Here is a 19,018-nt window from a genome sequence, read left to right on the forward strand (position 1 = left end):
CCCTATTTGTAAGGGGCCTGATGTGGTCATAAGTGTACTTAGATTTAGGTGCACATTAAAGAACCCCAGGTGGTCGAAATTTGCGGAGTCCTGCCTCATAATCAGAAAGTGGTTTTGGCACGTAAAACCCCACTTTTTTTTTTTATGTGGTCATAAATGGTTTGCACAAATTGGCATCTCTTTGTCTTGCTGCACAAGTCTCCTCATGCCATTTCTGGACCCTGCATGTCAAACGTGGGGTGCCAAGACCTAGCAAGCGGGAAATTTCAGCAAAAAATTTCGCACTTGTAGGACTTACAACTCTTGATGAGGACAGGTTTGAGTCTGATGGATTATACCGACTATGGCTGAGCGAGCTCTCTCAGGTACCAGTCCTGCTCAGATCAACTAATGTGTACTGCCAAGCTTTGTCTCTCTAACCGCTGAGTAAGGAGTTAAATTTAACCGCGATTGTGTCATCTGTGCACACGACACATGCATGATTAAGTAATGGCTTCTTTCCTCTACACAATGTTACCAAAGTGAGGTGTGTGACAAGTACAGTTGCAAATATACACGCAGTAATGCTATAACAGGTTTTCATTAGATGTGGTATTAGCAAGCAAAACCCCCTCTGACCGATTTTAGACTCCTCACATTAATAGCTGCATCCCTACATTTGAAGTACATAGCAAAGATTATTTGTTTAGTTATTTATTCAGAATACCGCTGAAGACCCTGTTGAAGAGGGTATTGGGGGGGGGGGGGGGAGGGGGGCACGCAAACACCACTCTGTGTAGTAAAATCAAAGTTTGGATAAAATCAAATTAGCACATAATTAGAAGAAATTAGAAAATTGCAGCACCTAGAATTCAGAATGCATCAAAGGCACTCAAACGTGAATAATTGGAAACAGTAGCTGATGGATAGTGAAGGTACCAGAGGAATATAATATAGAAAACAACTTTAAAAGAAATTACATTTTCACATTGGGCAGAGACCTCTTATTCTGATATACATATGCAGCATTTGTTGAAATTTATGGGGGTAAGCTTGAGTAGCAATGTCTGATGGTAGATTATTCCAGTCAGGTATTGTTCTGGATTAAATGACTGCGCATAAAGAGCTGAGTGACACACCGGGTGTTTGACTTCAAAAGGGTGATCTCGGCGAGGGAAAATGGCAGAGGGTGACTGAAAGAAGTAATCGGGCAAACGCTCATGATGATAAAGTTTATGAAAGAGTGATAGGGGCACATGGGTTTCCGTTGTAATGATAGGGAATCCAATTCGGCACTGTTTTTTGTTTTTTATTTTTTAATATGTAGCTCCAGAGTGCGCAGAATAATCTGAAAAGATAAAATGGGCAGCACAGCTTTGCAAAAATTCAAGGTTACGTACTGTGTAGTCCTGGTTCGGATCCCAGATGGTACATGCATATTCAATTTTAGGTATGATTAATGTAGTATACGCGAGTTTTTTTAAGTGTGAAGGCGCTTGCCTTAGTCTGTGTTTGATTGATCCAAATGTGCGGTTAGCAGATGCAAGAGTGACGATGTGATGATGCCATGTTAGATCAGATTGAAAAGTGACTCCTAGGTATTTATATGTGGTAGTAAGCTCAACAGTATTATTATCAAAAGAGTATGACGTTGCGATGCGAGATGAGTGTGTAAATGACATGCATTTAGCTTTAGTACAATTTAGGATCATTTGCCAGTCTGAACACCATGTATTCAATATGTTTAGGCCTGATTGCAGTGCTTCATGGTCAGTGCCAGTAGAAATTTTACAGTAGGTAATGCAATCATCGGCGAACAGTCTTACTCGGGACAACATGCAGTTAGTGAAATCATCAATATAAACTAGAAAAAGCAAAGGACCAAGCACATTCCCTTGTGGAACACCAGGCATAACTGGAATAAAGGAGGAGTTGTAGTTATTAATATTTGTGAATCGAGTTCGATATGACAAAAAAATCTTTTATCCATGCGATGATGTCTGCATGAATGTTAAGATATGTTAGTTTAAGTAGTAGCCTGTGGTGAGGAATACGGTCAGAAGGTTTTGAAAATCCTACGAAGATGGCGTCAACTTGCTTGCCAGCATCAATCCATGAAAGGAAGTCATTAGTAAATCCAGCTAGCTGCCCATCATGAATGTCCCTTGCGAAAGCTATGCTGATATTTAAAGATTGTTATGTTGTTCTAGGTATGGCATGATTTGCGAATGTATGGCATATTCAGGTAATTTGCAAACAGTACTATGTATTTAACGAAATGGGCTGTTAGTTAAATGGTTATGAGTGATAGGCAGGTTTAAAAATTGTTATTACCTTGGCTGTCCTCCAATCATTAGGAATTTGGCCTGATGACAAAGTTTGCAAAAAAAAGGGGGCACACAAGATTCCCAAGATGCCTTGTGATGGTACAGATTTTAGCTGTGTAATATATATGATGATTTAACTTCTTTATTTAGCAGTTACGAGTACCTTCCTAATGTATAGAAAGACGATACTTGTATGCTTATCACTTGGGCCACGTGAAGAGAACTGCATTTGGAGCAATAATGCTCTGCAGTGCTATTCATATGCGAAGTCTGTTGCCAGAGCTTGAATTTTTCTGAATTTCATCATTTTCTCTTAATGCGTACTTTTTATTTAAAAAAAGGAAACTTATAGCAATGTTTTTGTGGTTGCCAAAAACATGTATTGGGGGCTTTACTGTGTTTCACAGTATTTTCTTGTTTGGTTTTGTATCAGTATGTTGGCTAGTAGTATAGTGGTAATTTTTGCCTAACCACTTGGGTACAGTGCAGTCCAATTTGTAAACATTGCAGCTTTCTCTACCACATCAGATGCAACTATTGTACATCTTCATTATTGAAGGTATCCAAAATCAGCCCAGGTGCAAATATGTGTGCATGTGGTTATTAGAGCCACACATTTTTAGGCTTGTCAACATTAGCATCAATGGACTGCACTGTATGTAGAGTTCTGTCATCATTAGTAATGGACCTTGAATGTAATTGCTGCCTTTGAGGTCTGTCACTGGCTGTGTGCTAACATGTGTCCATGTGACATGCAGGTGTGCCCTTCCCCAAGAACTTCTTCTCAATTGCCAAGACAATCCTGAAGCGACTGTTTCGTGTTTATGCTCACATCTACCACCAGCACTTCTCAGAGGTGGTACAGTTGGGTGAGGAGGCGCACCTCAACACCAGCTTCAAGCACTTCATCTTCTTTGTCCAGGAGTTTGGGCTCATCGATCGGCGGGAGTTGGTGCCCTTGCAGGAGCTCATTGAAAAGCTTACCAGCAAGGACAGGGATAGCAACCCCTCGCGCTAGGACATGCTGTCTCCCTGCTGCTCTTCCTATCTGAAACCCGCCGTGGTTGTTTAGCGGCTATGCTGTTGGGCTGCTAACCACTAGGTTGCGGTATCGAATCGCGGCCACGGTGGCCACATATTAATGGGGGCAGAATGCAAAAACAACCTTGTAATTAAATTTAGGTGCACGTTAAAGAATACCAGGTGGTCCAAATTTTCGAAGCCCCCACTATGGTGTGCCTCAAGATCGGATTGTGGTCCCCCCCCCCCCTTTTTTTTTAAACTATCTGAAACACATGCCACCGTTACTTTTGCCCACCCCCCGTGTTGTTATTCTGCCTCATGTTGTCCTTGAACACTACTGGAACACCCAGGTGCTTGCCTTGAATGCTTGTCGTCTAGGAGAGGGAAAGCAAGGACTCTTGGTGGCGCCTAGATTCACTGCACTGCTGTTGCCACACTGACACTTTTCACCTTATCTTAATTTCCGAGCACTCTGCCCATGATGCATCTTTTCACGAGGCTAGAAGCACGCTGTGCAATTTTAAAGAACATTGCTTTGAAACTCTGTTTATGTTGAATGCGGTGCCATCAGCTGTTGTAGGGGTTGCAGGCCACCTTAGCTGAGGGAAGCCTTCGCGGTATTTAAGTGAATTTTTCAATGCCACAGTCGCGGCCACACTGCTCGTGCTTGTGTGCAAACGACCAGTTTCGTTGTCGTGTGCCAGCCTGTTGTGCCACTTTCCACTGTGGTACTAAATCGTCCTTTTGTACTTGCTGCTACGCTGAATCTGCAAGGGTGCACAAGCCTGTTATATATACCCCACTTAGACGGGGAAATTTAATGACTCTTTGAGTGGGTACAAATTGCTGCAGGGAGTGTCACTTTGGCGGCACGCTGCCAGATGAGGATGGCAAATGTAATTTGGAATTGGTGGCAGTGTCTATCGGTAAATTAACTCGGAGGTTGTACCTTTGTTATTTTATGCAGTAATTGCAAGGTAACATTGACATAATCAGTCGTGAGCGAAGACAAGACGGCAGTGCATACAACACTCATACGACAGGCTGTGTGTTAAGGAGATTTGAAAATGGTGAAGCATTGATGCTTAAAAAAGTGCCTTTGTTAGCCGACAAAGAACGACTCTTTTCAAAAGTAGGGACATTTAAATCATTTGAAGTTTCAAAAAGTTGGTTTAAGAAGCAGAGACAATCCTGCATTGTACATTTATTTTTGAAACGCTGCTATGAAGGCTTTACACATGAACACAGCAAAGTTTACTGAACACACTAACCTGTGAGTTATTTTTTCAGCGAGCATCACTAAATGTTTCCATGTGAAAGCATGCGAATGACACTAACAACATAGTGCACTCCCTCAAGATGAAACTTACCCTGGTATTCTCAAATGATCCTCGACTCGAAGCTCTTCCTCCATTCCACCAAGTTGAGCACAGTGTCACTGCCCATCGGCTGAAAAATGTGCTATGCTTCTTGATAATTGCAGTTGAGTGCCAATAAAGTGCAGTGACAGCTTATGTCGCGAGGTAGCGCTGCCATCAGCTTTTCTGAGTCAAGGTGGAGCTTTGAGTGGGGGGTTGTACTAAAATACAGGGATAAATTTGCCTGTATAGCAGGGGTATAACACTGGGCTACACACACTGATTTATCTGTCAAGGTTTTCTCCAACATGGCATTGCCACTTAAAAAATATCTTAAATACAGCCACCAGCCTAAATATTTTTTACCATAAATGAATTTATCTTAGCTCAGAAAAAGCATAACCAGCCATGCTGATAGTAATCAAGAACTGCGGAAGACGGCTCTCATCTGTGATGTAGTTCTCTGGCCTTGATTTTGCACTGTTTTGCCTAAATGATTCGGTTCAGAGCAGAATTTCTATTGAGGTAGCTTTTGCGCATTGTGTAGGTGACACATTTGAGCCTGTGACTACTCCTTACTTCTCAATTAGCTTCTGCTCATGGTACTTGTAAGCATTTCATTCCGTGCACCCTCTACTCTCTACTGATGATTATGGCAGTCTCATTGAGAATCTGTTCTTGGAGTTTTCCGTGGATTGTTGCCATTATGTTTGACCATGCAGGAAAGTCTGCTCAACAAAGGAACTGAATGAAACGTGCTCAAGGAAGTGTTCCCTGCTGCACCACATGTGAATCACAATTGAACAATTTCTTTAATTTTTAATAATCCACACAGCAGACAAAAAAAAGAAGCTTATGGTCTTGTCCTGTTCAAGGAATCTGCAGGTCATCAACTACAACACCAGAGTATATGCAGAGTGGAAGGCTTAACTACTTAAGGAAGACCTCTCTGCTGTCTGACAATTGAGCAGTGCCTCAGCATGGTGCCCACTCCTTTTGCCTTGCTTCCAATCTTGGGACTTGTCACACTTCCGGGATCTCTAGGCTTTCCTCCTCCAGCATCCTTTGCAAGTGTTGCGCTCAACCTTGGTTTGTGCACATTGGACCTTCCTGCCACTGTGCCATGATATTGTGCAATTTTGAGCATCTTCACATGTCCTCATGATGTCCTCACAGTGAGGTAACTGTGGCAGGCAGCCTGCCTGCAGCGTGACAGATGTGGTCATAATAATGGCTGCGTCTGTGCCTGACTGCTGTGTGTCTTTGTCTTGCCACTTCTGCAACTTCCGCATGGCGCAAAGTTTATGGGAGCGTGTTTGTTGAACACTGCACGACTGCTGGCTCATTCACTCACTCTGGCAGGCCTCCCACTGTCTCTGTTGCTGCTGCTGATGCAGGGCACTGCACGGTGTGTACATGCTATCAAGTTTTTCAACTCCACACACAGTCGAACAGCAGTATATCAAACAGTCCGATGATGATCGAATAGTTTGATCTATAAAATTAGAAGTGAAACGGGCGAATAAGCACGGTGGCTTAACCCTTTCGCTGTCGGACCTTTCTGACCGTGACGCACCCCCAGTGTCGGCTTGGTTTTAGGGAACGAGCATAACAGGGAATGAACATAGCAATTTATTTTTGATTATGATTGGTACACAAATAACATAGTCAATGTAATATACACATTTCAGTGTTCTGCAGCTGTTGTTAGTAAACATCATCATCATCATCAGACTGACTATAAAATCCCTTCAACATCCGAATCTGACGATGCGGAACCCTCTTCCTAGCATGCGACTCTGTCCGAGTCCGAATCCGAGCTCGGCTCGTATTCTGAATCGGAATTGAGCCACCGCTCCAATGAGCAGACGAAGGTCCCGTGCGCTGAGCCATCCGAAAGTAACCGCGCGCAGGGAGGATGCGCTTTCAGTCGCCCGCACAAGGGAGATAAATGGGACGTTGCGTGATCAAGATGACAGAGAGAGATGGAAAAAGGCTAAACAAAGTTCGAAGGGCTTTATGTTTACTGCTGCAAGTCGAAAGCGAGGGTGCGGCGAGAGAGCGAAAGCAGCAACGAGTCGAGTCGCTCTTTTCGGAGAGGCAACGGCACGTGCGCCTGAACTTGACGCGCCGTAGCAGGCACACCAACAGAAGAAAAATAAAAACCTTCAAACCAGCGGAGATGGCAGAGCAACCCTTGAACCCATAACCACACGTGCGCGACGCATGATTACTCAGCAAAGAGAAAGTGGGGAGTGGCCGTCGCGCTGTACTCTTCAATACATGGAGTAACACAGGTCGGAGGGAATATACGAACTTGTAGAAAGAGTCAACAGATTGCGTGGCCAATCCAGGAGCGCCAGCTTTGCGCTCTGGCGCGAAATTTTGAACGCACGATAGAGAACGTACCGGTACGTCAGTGACACTTTTGGGGGGGAAGCGCGATGACGTACCGGTACGTCCGTGACAGCGAAAGGGTTAAAAGAAAGCATCTCGGCATTGCATATTGCAGCTTTCCTAAAGTCAACTACACCAATATGTGTGTCGTGCTGAAGCATATCAAAAGGGGAAAGAGGCCACTACGTTGCAAATGCGATTTAGGACTCTTGTTTTGGGGCCACGAGAGGGTGTGAAGAGAAAGGAATCGCGGTCAAAGAGCATGACATGAACCCTGCCGATGCATCACTTGGGTGGCTTTAAAGGGGCCATTCCAAAAAAAAGAAATAAATTGCAGTGGTGACGCCAAAATAATTGCCTTGACATGTATATGAGCAAAGCAGTTGGACAAGAAAACCATGAAAGTTCGCAGTTATTGTTACAGAAATAATTCAACACCAACAAACCTGAACTATAATAACATCAACTTGATAAACTGAATAATTTCTTACAGCTAGGGCTGCACGTGTCGCCCCAAATCAAAGAGCTTAAATCACCGCAGCAACGTCAGAAACTGTTCTGAAGGACTGGCAGTGCAGTTGATTAAACATCTCTGTGCTTGTACAGGGACCGGAGACTGCGTGTGCACACATGTATAAGAAATGCATACTAGTCCCCATTATGGTCTTCTAAATGGGGTGCACAAGGTGTGCGAAAGAAGGGCTCAAATTGCCTCAGCCACGTCGAAAATATCTCTGAAAACTAGCAAGTACACTTACTAGACATCTAGGTGCTCGTACTGCAACAGGAGAAAGTGGGAGCGTGCATTTATGACAAAACACCTACCAAGTCCTGTGATAGCGGCCCCTTTGCACTCAAGTGCTTCACTGCAACACATTATGTATGCTCGACGATGTAATGTAACTGTATTGAGGCGAAGCCGACTTTGGGGAACCGGCTGCTGAGTTATCTATTGGGCGTCCGAGCAAGTTAAATGCATGCAGTTCTCATGGTGATTCGACACCTGTTCAATATAAGCTGCAGTTCGATTTATCAGTGTTTGATAGGACATTTTTGGACTCTATACTGCTTGATTTTGGGAAGTTGCTGCCAGCAAAACAGTTCTCAAGCAAGTCATCAGTTGTCAAGCATATCATCAAGCAAATCATCAGTTGTCAGTACCGCTTCGTGTTGTCCCTTCCTTCAAATCTCGTGTTTTGCTTGCGGCAATCTCCCAAAATCATGAATCGCCAAGTGGCCAACATCCACACTATGTTCTGTACTGCTGTCACCATAAAAAGCCAGTGGCGAGGTCTGAATAATGGAATTTCTATCCTGCAAGCTCTTTTGTCTATCTTCACAGCATTCGTTACGTGGAATAAGTTTTATACACTTACATTGCTATGCCTTGAGAGGCTTTCACCTTTTCTAAAGGCTGATAAAATCAGAGATGCAATTGAGTACTTTCCTATGTGAAAGTAGCATGTGCATGTAACCATGATCTGTCATAACAAAGTATCCCATGTAAAGACATGATGGCGAGTGCATAACAACCAACTCGAGACGTGGGGTGCATGCCCTAGTGTTTTGTTTCCATGTTTGTGGATTGTCTATTTTGCACTCTTCATCGTATCTCTTAGACAAGCTCGGTCTCCAGCCAGCAAGTTACTTTACGTTTTCCCAGAGTTTTGTGTGTCCTAAACGCTACCCTAGTGTTACTTCATGGCGTACTTAGTTCTGGCTCAATCCCTAACCTTTGGGCCTTCCTGACAGCTTTCTGCAGTGAGTTGAAAAGAGTGGTGTGTGCCTTGGAAGCACCTGTCTCTTTCATTAGAAATTAAATTTTGCTTAACAGCACCAGGGTGCATAGAGAAGTCTGCAATCCACCTTTGGTAATACTATTGTTCTCATTTGTTGCCGCCAAAGCATCGATGTATCTATTTTGGGAACCCCTGCCCAAGCTAGATGCACATATCACCCCTCCTTTCCTGGCAGCACTGTTGGGAGGTGATCTAGGTGCGTGCCTGGGCAATTTCAGTGCGCTGCTGGCTCTGTGTTGCCTCTTTGAGTGTTGTTGCTGAAAGCCTGTACAAGTATTCTCATTATACATTTTCAAGTGTTCCAGTATAGCCCTATGCATTACAGTTAAGTGCTGCTACGCTTCAGTAGCTTCGTTGCACAGTTCTTGTACATATGTGCATAAGTGTGCATGTGTAGATGCTGAAAAAAGGTGTTCCAGAAATTCGCTTCTTTACTTGCTCAGCTTAAAGCCTTTGGTAAGCGGAAAATTGTGAAACAGTCTGTGCTTGACATGGCTCACCCCATTGCGTTGCAGGTTAGTAGTCTCAAAGGTGTGGTGCTTACAATACTTTTTATAGGTTGGTTTCATGTTTACCAGTGAGACATCTGGCTTGTCCTGCTTTGAGTTTTCTCTGAAGTATGCTGTATTTGCATAAACATGACGCAAGGTTTTTTCTAGAATATTGCTTCTAAAAAGCTTGGTTCTCCTCCCCTTTCCCTCAAGTCCTCGATAAGCTTCATTCCCTAAGTTTTAACGTATGGCAGGCTGAACCACCAGGTGACTAATCTTAACGAAAACTCCAGCCTCACAACGGCAGGAAACACTTGCTTGAAAATAGCAAGTGTGCAAGTCTGCCGCGAAGAGGGTAATGGTGGCAATGTTTAACTTCTTCTTCAATGTAACTTCTTCAGCCTACACACATCTTGCTTCTTGGCGCAGTGCTCCTGTTTGAGCATTTTAATGTAGCATGATTCTGTTGTAACAGCGCACATACACCAAGGCCTTGGCATGTGCAGGTGGTCCCACGTGGTAGCTCATCACTGTGCAATGCTCGGGAACCCTGTTCTGAGCTCACACACACAGTTGAAATATGGTATAAACATGTCTTCCCCCTCTCCTTTTTTCCCTGTGCCAAGTAGTGAGGTAGGAAACCAGTAGGAGACATGTTGGTGTAATTGGTGCTTGCTTAGCAATAATGTACTGCTGAGGCACAACCACAAAGAAAAACACAAACACATCATAGGCACCATTAACAACTTTCAGAGGTGCTACTAAAAATGCAGCAGATTCAATGTGCCCTGTTGGAATCTATACACAGCGAAGCTTGCAAGACGGTTTTCATGTGCAACTTCTCATCTGGCTCAAGGATGACCCAAACGAGGAGCTTTGCAATGCACCTTTGAATGCAATCACTGTTATAGAGGTTGAAAGAGGCAAGCTTGCTTCCTCTTTCTATGCCAATTGTTTGGGGTACCCCACCTGCCCTTGGAGGCGCAGATGCCAAGAGGCGCAATGCATGCGCAGCGCGAGGCCATCACCTCGAGTACCGTCTCTCCCGTTTCATTGTGGCTCTCTGCGTCACATCCTCCCCACTGTCTCCACCAGCGACCAATGACCTGCATGCGCAGGCTGGCTTCCCCCTTCTACCTTCCACTGCTGCGAGCAAAGTAGTATGAGCCATCACTTGTAGAAGACGCCGCCGTCCTGCAACGAAGTGTAAGCTGTTCGCTGAGAACACACGAGTAGCAGCAGCAGGCGGCAGCCACGGTCTGCAAGAGAGGCGCAGGGGGGGTTCGCAAAGGGAGTTCACTTTAAAAAGTTGTTAATAGCGGAGCTGATAATGTCTTTTTTTTTTCTCCGTTGTGGCTGTGCTTCAGGCACTGCATTTGTCACTAAGTGGGGAAACCAGGTCACCGTTTCCCTTTGTCAATGAGTGTTACATTCTGAGGGGTTTGCAAACAGCAGAAATGGTGTTGTGCATGATGCAGCAGCAAGGTTGGGACAGCCAATATACAAGTGTTCACGTGTTGCAGCATTAACATTGGCACTGAATGTTGTTCAACTTGCACATGTGTGTCTGGAGGCAGAAGTAGTACACTGGTGATCCCTATGAGGCAGAAGTTGGTGGGGTTCAATAAAACGAGAGCAGGTGCTTTACATCTGCTTACTCGTGCTGAGAAAGCCAAGGAATGCCGCATCTCTGAAAGGAAATGGGTGAGAGTGCATCGAAAGCATCACATTAATTTGCGCACCATCAAAGCATTGTCAGAGTGTTGCATTGAGGCACACTTTGAGGTCTATGGGATGTGGACAAGGTATGAATAGTTAGTCGAAGCATTCAAGGCTATTCAGCGAACCCTCACAACATTGCTACTGACCAGCAGGCACACTGCCCTCCTAATCCTGATCTTCTGCCTATTCCCCTCTGACCTCAACCCCTTAACTCGCTCCGAGCCCGTAAAAATTTTCTCCGGCAGGACACACGCGCTCTTATCCCACCGTATGTCTGCACCCTCCCCCTTCACCTTACTAGGGCGGAGGAAGTTGTGCTTAGGAGGCTTCGGGCCGGGGTGGCCCTTACACTGGCTGTTATCTCAAGGTGGAACTGGTCGCATTTACCACTGGGTGCTACGTGGCCGTACTGCTCCGTTCCTGTGATGGAAGCAGATGCATACTACCCAATATGGACATGTACTGGTTTAAAATCGTAACGCTCGCGTCTCCTACTGCAAGCCGGCCTCCGCTACAGTGTGACAACCAGCTATGACCACTGAATACATGACAACAGATTCCACAAAACACTGCTTCAATTCATACACAACACAGGCCTCACAGCACACATATAATACACATATACGCACCAAGAATGATGCCTTAAAAGCAAGTCTTTATCGCAATTTTTAAAAAAAATTGGTCGAAGGAATGTGATTGCTGAATGTACTACGTAGTGCATGGAGGAGGGGAGGTGAAGGTGGTTCAATGGTCATCTGAGGTGTATGCTTAGGTGTGGCATAGGAAAGCAAGTGCTTAATGCTGTATTTTAATTGTGGCTGCCTTGAGCCAGTAACCATTTGTATTTCCAAGTTGTCTGAAGGGCCGGCCCCATAAGGTAGCATTCATGGCCCCACCTTATTTGTGTATTTGTGCAAATGTAGTAAGCATGTGAAATGCTTTTATGATTGGTGATAACATACATGGCATTACTTCAGGAGCATATGATCGTTTTGTCGCAAGCAGCATTCTTCAGGTCAGGCTCGATTTGTTAAAATTTTTTTATGGGTCGTTTTCATTTGGATGTATAGTTCACTTCTGTTGATTCAACCCTGACAGGGCCGACAGCACTGATTGAATTATCCGGAGGGTCGAATTAAGCAATGCACTAAAAAAGCCAAAAATACTCCTCTAATTCATTTAGCAGTATTTGCAGGTCTAACGTGTTAGAATTGGGTAAATACCGTAATTTGACATTGTTATCTACGGTTATTACTTGAACATGTTCCTAGGGCTGGCCGAAAGTAGACGTTTTTGACGGATCATGACTTTTTGCATGTGATGACTCGCGAGCTTAGGGGACAGTGAATGCACATTCACTGTCCCCTAAGCTTCGTTGACAGTCACTGCCACTAAAAGGGTCGCTATTGGGGTCACATAGGGGTTAGGCACATGCATGCCGACTGGCGCAGTTGGATTTATTTGACGAAGGCCGATTTTAGGATAGAAATAATGAAAGTTTGGACCTATAAAAATGTATGGGCACTGACTGGGACCTTCGGTCAAAATCGATTTAACGGAACTCAAGTTTAGTGCTGTTCAATATTGATTGTTTTTATTATTGCAAGGTATTCTGGTTAGTCATAGTGCTCCTCAGTCTAACTTTGGCCTTATGCCAGAAAAACCTACAAATCAGCAATATTTATGATGTTGCACACAGTGCAAAAGTTCATTAAATTTTTGTAAACTGCCGCCACAAGGAAAAAAAAAGAAAGATTGAATGCAACGAAGCTGTCCTGTTGTGTGAGTATCGCGGTGCACAGAAATGAAGTCAGCTATGCAGCAATGTTACAACTCCTCGGTGTATTTCACGAGGTTTATTTCTGTGGTATGCACATATTGCCCTTCCCCCCCACACACACTCGCACATTTTTTACATGTCTAAATATTTACCTAGAGGGCATTGCATTTTATGAACATCACTGCACCCAAAAAGTGATTAATATCGTAGCTGACTGAGATAGGGCCAGTGCTAAGAGTGCATGAAAAGCAGTGTGCAAAAGATGACACATAATCTGAGCTACTTCTGTGCATATCTGTGCACAGAACTTTTTTGTTGTAAGATTGAAGTTGTACAGATACTAGATTTAAATTTTCTTATGTGATTGCGTGCCCCTGAATTGGCAGTGCAATCAATGTCTTCGTTCGAGGCAAGTATAGAGTACACACCTCAGAATTCTTGCTACTTGCATGGGCCATGTGGAAAGCTAAATTCTTAGAGCTTCCATGTTCCAAAAGCTTCTGTTAACCACTGTACAAGCATGTGTGCAAAACTGTGCATTTCTTTTGGTGCGCTCATTTTCCAGGCTATTTTCGTTTGGAACAGCACTTGTTTTGTATGCATAGCAACAGGTTGGATCGCTATATTCTAATTCAGTTACTGCACTTTTTGTTCTTCACATTTTAGCCTCCGCTTTCTCATGCTTGAAAGAGACATTTGCTTTTTCTTGCGTTTTTGTTCTCATTTATTGGGAGGCAATCGGAGTAGTGAATGTGGGCAGCCGTTGTGTGAATCTGGCCATCCGATAAAAGAAATTGTGCTGTTTGTGACTGTCGACTCTCCAAGAAGCTGTTGCATGCTTATTTCTTTATGAGAAGGCCATAGAAAAAACTGGCTGTTGTGTTTAACAATCCTTGTAACGGTTCTCGGTGAGCGCCCCAAAAGCTTGTGTTCCGGGCCCCCAATCCTTTGCTCTCGCTATCCACCACTGTAGCTGTGATTTGGTGTGGTGGAATCCCAGTTTCCTTACTTTGTGATGACCCTGGTGTCCCCCATTTTCACGCTGTGCGCGCTGCTTCTCATCTTGAGGACGAGGACCTTATGAAAGCTTTAAGCATGGGTTCCTCAGTGAATAGTCAATGGTCACCTGGAGCACACATTCAACGAAAAGATGACTGCTTATCTTGCCATGTTCGGAGGTTGGCATACTGAACAACATTCTTAATTTTTCGGTGTTGTGCTGTGGGAACTGAAATATTAAAGTGCTGTGTTTCTTTTTTTTTCTTCTTTTTATACATTGTACTTAGCTTCTACACCATGGTAATGTCATGTCTTTTTCATTGTTGATTTTCTGGTGGATACTTGCATACCATCACTGTCATGTGGTCATTGTGTTTTGACTCATTGTTGTGTGTTGCAAAGTCTGTATGCTACATTGTTTTTGTTCGTTGTGAATCTTGTTTTAGAAAGTTGTTCCTTGAGTGGTTTTTAATCAACGCAATTCTGGTTGGGAATGGCAGTGGCTGATGACTTGGACGCTGAGGAGCCTGTGCCCTTTATGTGCATAGACTGCTTGCTCTCAGAGTTTAGCACAAAATGTTTCTTGTTCTTCCTGGCATATTACTCTGTGCTCTGGGATGTTGCAGTTAGGGGTGCACTCGTAGCTGCAATTTTGGAGCTGTTTCAGTCATGACTGACCATCAGAGTCCTACTCCTTACTGTAGTCAGCTTTTGCAAGTAATGCGAGCTTTGGATTTGAATTGCAGTGGTTGTATTTGTCCACCAATTATACTGATTGCTTGTTTTCATGCTCGCAGGACCACACACACACGCAACCCTCCTCCTTTCTCTCACACACACACACATCAAGGCTTTTTCATGAAAACTGAGGAACAGTAATGGTAACTTGACCTTTACCAGCGTACACAAAGGATCTACGTAAAAAGACGCAACTTTCCCCACAAGTCGCACCCGTCCAACTGACTTCAACACTTCCCAATGTTTATAATGCTGATGTGTGCCCAACTGAAAATTGCATGTTGAGTGCATCAAATTAGTAGATTTTCTCATAATTTGCTGCCCTGTTGGTACTTGCTATGAAAGCTATAAAACATTTTCTTCTTGTGGTGTATGGCATAAAAGATACGAAATTATGTGAAGAAAAAAGAAATGGAAGAGCTGTTTCCAGTTCTGTCTTTCTTTTTCTTTGCATAGTTTCACATTTTACTGCGCAAGAAAGTATGAACTAAATATTTAGCCCAGCAACAAGTGGTAGTAAAAAGTCTATTGTATGGCTACAGCTACATAGCACTGTTCCTTGGATTTGGCCTCAAGTACGGTGAACTAGGGTAAAGTGTAGAAACAGTGTATAGTAAAGTGCTGAATGTCGGACAATTCTATGTAGACGTGTGGCTTTATTAGCTCCCATGCCTCACATTTTTGAGGGTTTTACCACATACTGCACGAAGTGACCTTATGTGACATGTCTGCCGCCATAAACGGTCAGCACTATGAACTGATATTTCTTCCATGATCTGCTAGCAACCTTCAAACCCTGAATGAACAGTATATTTTCCTTTTTTTGTAAGTCTGTAGCACAGAGGCAAAGATTTTTTTACCGAACTCTCAATTTTGTACGAGGCAACAACACAGCTGCCTTTGAGGCGTTGAGCCGTGCACTGTGACAGTGCATGCTTTTCTTTTGTATGCTGCACAGTATCGGACATCACATTCACATGTGTTTGATAAGCACCTAGGATGTAAATAAATTATTTGATATATGACTACATTGCCCAGCTTGTTTGACTGTTTCTGAACCACAACTCTGAAATCCTGAATGACAGCCTTGTCTGTGGAAGATCATCAAAGTGCCATAGAGACACAAAAAACAGCACAAAGCAACAAGGACAGAATAAGGAGTATGAATACTGCATACGCAGTGCAGATGGTGCAGTGCAGTGCAGTTTTGTATGTTTGGCTTTCTGCAGTTTCACTTGCTCGGGTTCTTCAGTAATGTGAACCTAGTGAATCCATCTTGGGAAGGTTGCTACCATGTACAAGTAGCCGTAGGTATGGCTCCCAAACAGGTGTCTGTGTCACTAGTTTTGCACACATCAGAGAACCACAGGGGGCCAAAATTAATAGACAGCCTGCCACCATCGTCTGCCTTGCACACCCAGGTTGTAAACTCTTATGGATGATTGGTTGCAAGCTCCAGCAACTGATTAATGATCCACTGTTTGTGGTGCTGTTGCCTCTCAGAGGCTGGAATTGAACAGCTTTTAATGGTGCATGTGTCTATAGGCCGAAACTGAAGTGTGCGGATTCGTTCAAACTAAGAATTTGCAACATGGCATTTCATGCACTTGTAAATTTATTATTTCACACCGATAAGACTAATGCAATAGTCTAAATTTTTAAAGTCAACCTTTATGGGGTCTTGTGCAACAGAATGAATCGGAAAAACAGATGTCCGGGGATGGGCAGGGCTTTCAACTTCATTGTCCATTTTTTTATTGCTTGTGCATTATCTCAACAAGGTCATGAAGGTTGAGAGAGTTCAAGCTGGTTGCCTCCAAGAACATTTTGTATGCATGTAGCTCTAAATAGTATATATATCCCCTCGTATATACAAGCAAAAATCCTGAATTGAACATGGTATGATGAGAGTTTTAGAACCAGTATTGCATCTGGCGCTTGACCATCGGCCTTTCTAACAAAGCAGACGCTATTAAGACTTGATTGATACATATGGGGTTTAACGTCCCAAGGCAACACAAGGGCTACGGGAGTCCGTAGTGGAGGGCTTGCACCTAAAGTACGGTACACAAACATTTTTGCATTTTGCCTTCGCTGAAATACGGCCAGGAATTGAACCCGCGACCTAGCAGAGGGTCAGCGCTAGTTGCATTTATGTATCAAGTGGAAGCATAAGTCGAGCCCAACTCCGAAGCGGCCTATTCAAATGCATGTAAAAGGCAGAGAACCTTTTCTGGTATAACCAGGTGTTCTGTGATGTAACCCTTAGGCCGAATTTAATGAAATTTGTTACATTTGAGAGAGAAAGTTAAAGTCTAGTGACTGTTAGAAGCGGAACTTCGATTGAGGGCCTAAATTTTGTTAGAAGAATTTTCAAATATATGAAAATTCGTAAAAAAAAATGAAGCACGAAGTTTACAAATTAATAGCTCAGCATCAAAAACAGATATTGCAGTTCTGTAAATGACATCCATTAGATCATTGAATACGGACAAATTCGATATGTCAATTTATATCTTTCGTTCTGTAAAAGGGTTCTGCAAAGGCTGTATTTCCATATTACTAAATCTTTCGAGATTCATGTGTAACATCAATTTTGTCCGCTTTAGATGTACTATAGACGATGTTCACAGAAATGTATAATTTTTCATTGCTCGGCCCCACCCCACCCAAATCGCCGGGCATTTTCAATAAAGTTTTTCATCATCATCATCAGAGTTGCGAATTTTCGTTTTCTGAAGATTTGCGATTTTTGGCAATTTTTTATAAACATTTGACGACCTAAATAAAAAATTCAAAACCATCTGTCACTAGATTTTAAGTTTTTTGTTTGAATGCAACAAACCTCGTCAAATTTACTGCATTGGTTGCCGAGAAAAACGAGTTATATCCTTTTATGTGTATTTAGATAGGAGCTTCCTCGTAACATGTACACTGTTTATTTAATTTAAATGATTGAAAACAAAAAATAAACAAACGGTATTACAGCAACAACCGAAAATATTCTTAACTCTGTACTCAGGCGAATTCCGTTTGCAGTAGTAATCAAGCAATGCATTATTAGAAAAAAACCGTGCTGCAAGCCGAGCCTGATGATGCACATTTCTTCCCCCAGCTTCGGAAGTAATTTATTTAGCTTTACCTGAGGTGCCGTCTATTTGCCATACAGCAACCTATAGCTTGAATACAGCAGCACCGTTAAAATGTTTGCTAATCTGGCTGGTTCTGGTGTAGTCGAAACTAGACATATTACTTAGAATTTGTCTAAGCACTTGGCGAAAAGGCTGTCATTAGCTTGCCAAGCTTCACCTGCTTTTTTACTGGCGCTTTGACGTGCGACCTGATATTAATACATAGGCTAAGAAGAAGAAAACGGTAACCAAAGTTAACAGTCACTTTCAAATAACCCGCTAAAATGAGCCAGTGGCGCTCGCAAGCTCGACCCTTGCTGCCACCTTGCTGCGGTACAGCTAGGGAAACGATGGAGCATGTTTTATTGTAATGTGAAGATAGCCCAGTGGTCGATTTGGGAATCACTGGCCTCCTTGAAGCCCTTGGGTACAGCGAGAGCAGGGGGAAAGTAAACATATCCGCAATAGAGATTAATATATTAATCTCCAATCCACTAATATTCCACCAATATTCCAATTGCTTCTTATAAAAGGCAATTGGAAGATTGGTGGAAGAAAAGTAGAGAAACGACAAACAACGGAGACATACAAAAACAAAGTTCACAATACGGGTTCAGAAACTTTGGTTATGGAAATTCATTTTTTTTTTAAACATAGGTAGAACATTAAAAATACAATAACAAGGACTTGGTGGCGCAACCCACTACCCTATTTCAAAGGAAATGACCGTGCATTTATCCACCAATCCTCGCACCTTCGCGAAAAAAACGAGAGTGCACGAACTTTTTTGCACTACAGTGTTTTGTGTTTTTCGCAACCGCGCTTCGCAGCAGCGTTGCCGGCCGAGTTTACCATAATATCCCCGATCACGCCAGAAAGTACCTACGAATCCCTACTGTTCTTATACTTGTCCCTATGCTTGAAGCAGACATCAAGAGGTTATCACTGTTGTTTTTTTAATCCGAACAAAAATGTATGCGAGAGTATTGTGTGCTTCTGTAGCATTTGCAGCATTACATGTCATAAGACAACTATTGACCTAAGAAGGAACATGCGATTCTTAGCTAAGAAAATTTATTATCGTGTGTGGACAAACATTCGACGTGAAATTTTGTTTTTGACACTGAGAGATCAAGTTTTTGTGTAAACGCGGTGTAAACTCTGCGGGCTAAAGGTGTTTTGGTTTCGTTGTTTGTCAAACCAATTAGCCAAACACGCGTACGCTCTTATCTTGTTTTCCTTACCTCTCTCTTTTGCAGCATTTCAAGAAAGAA

At 43.1% G+C, this 19,018-nt stretch overlaps 1 protein-coding gene across 1 annotated transcript in view; it reads left to right on the plus strand.

Annotated features, from left to right (window-relative positions):
* LOC139051309 (MOB kinase activator 1B) overlaps positions 1 to 15,638 on the plus strand; it is a 32,466-nt gene extending 16,828 nt beyond the window's left edge. The window contains exon 3 of the mRNA XM_070528313.1: positions 3,065 to 15,638. Coding sequence (XP_070384414.1) covers positions 3,065 to 3,324 — 260 coding nt within the window. The 3' untranslated portion in view covers positions 3,325 to 15,638. The remainder of the gene's footprint in view (positions 1 to 3,064) is intronic.
* Positions 15,639 to 19,018: the final 3,380 nt, after the last annotated feature.

Source organism: Dermacentor albipictus, unplaced genomic scaffold (genome assembly GCF_038994185.2).
Source record: "Dermacentor albipictus isolate Rhodes 1998 colony unplaced genomic scaffold, USDA_Dalb.pri_finalv2 scaffold_11, whole genome shotgun sequence".
Lineage (NCBI taxonomy): Eukaryota > Metazoa > Arthropoda > Arachnida > Ixodida > Ixodidae > Dermacentor > Dermacentor albipictus.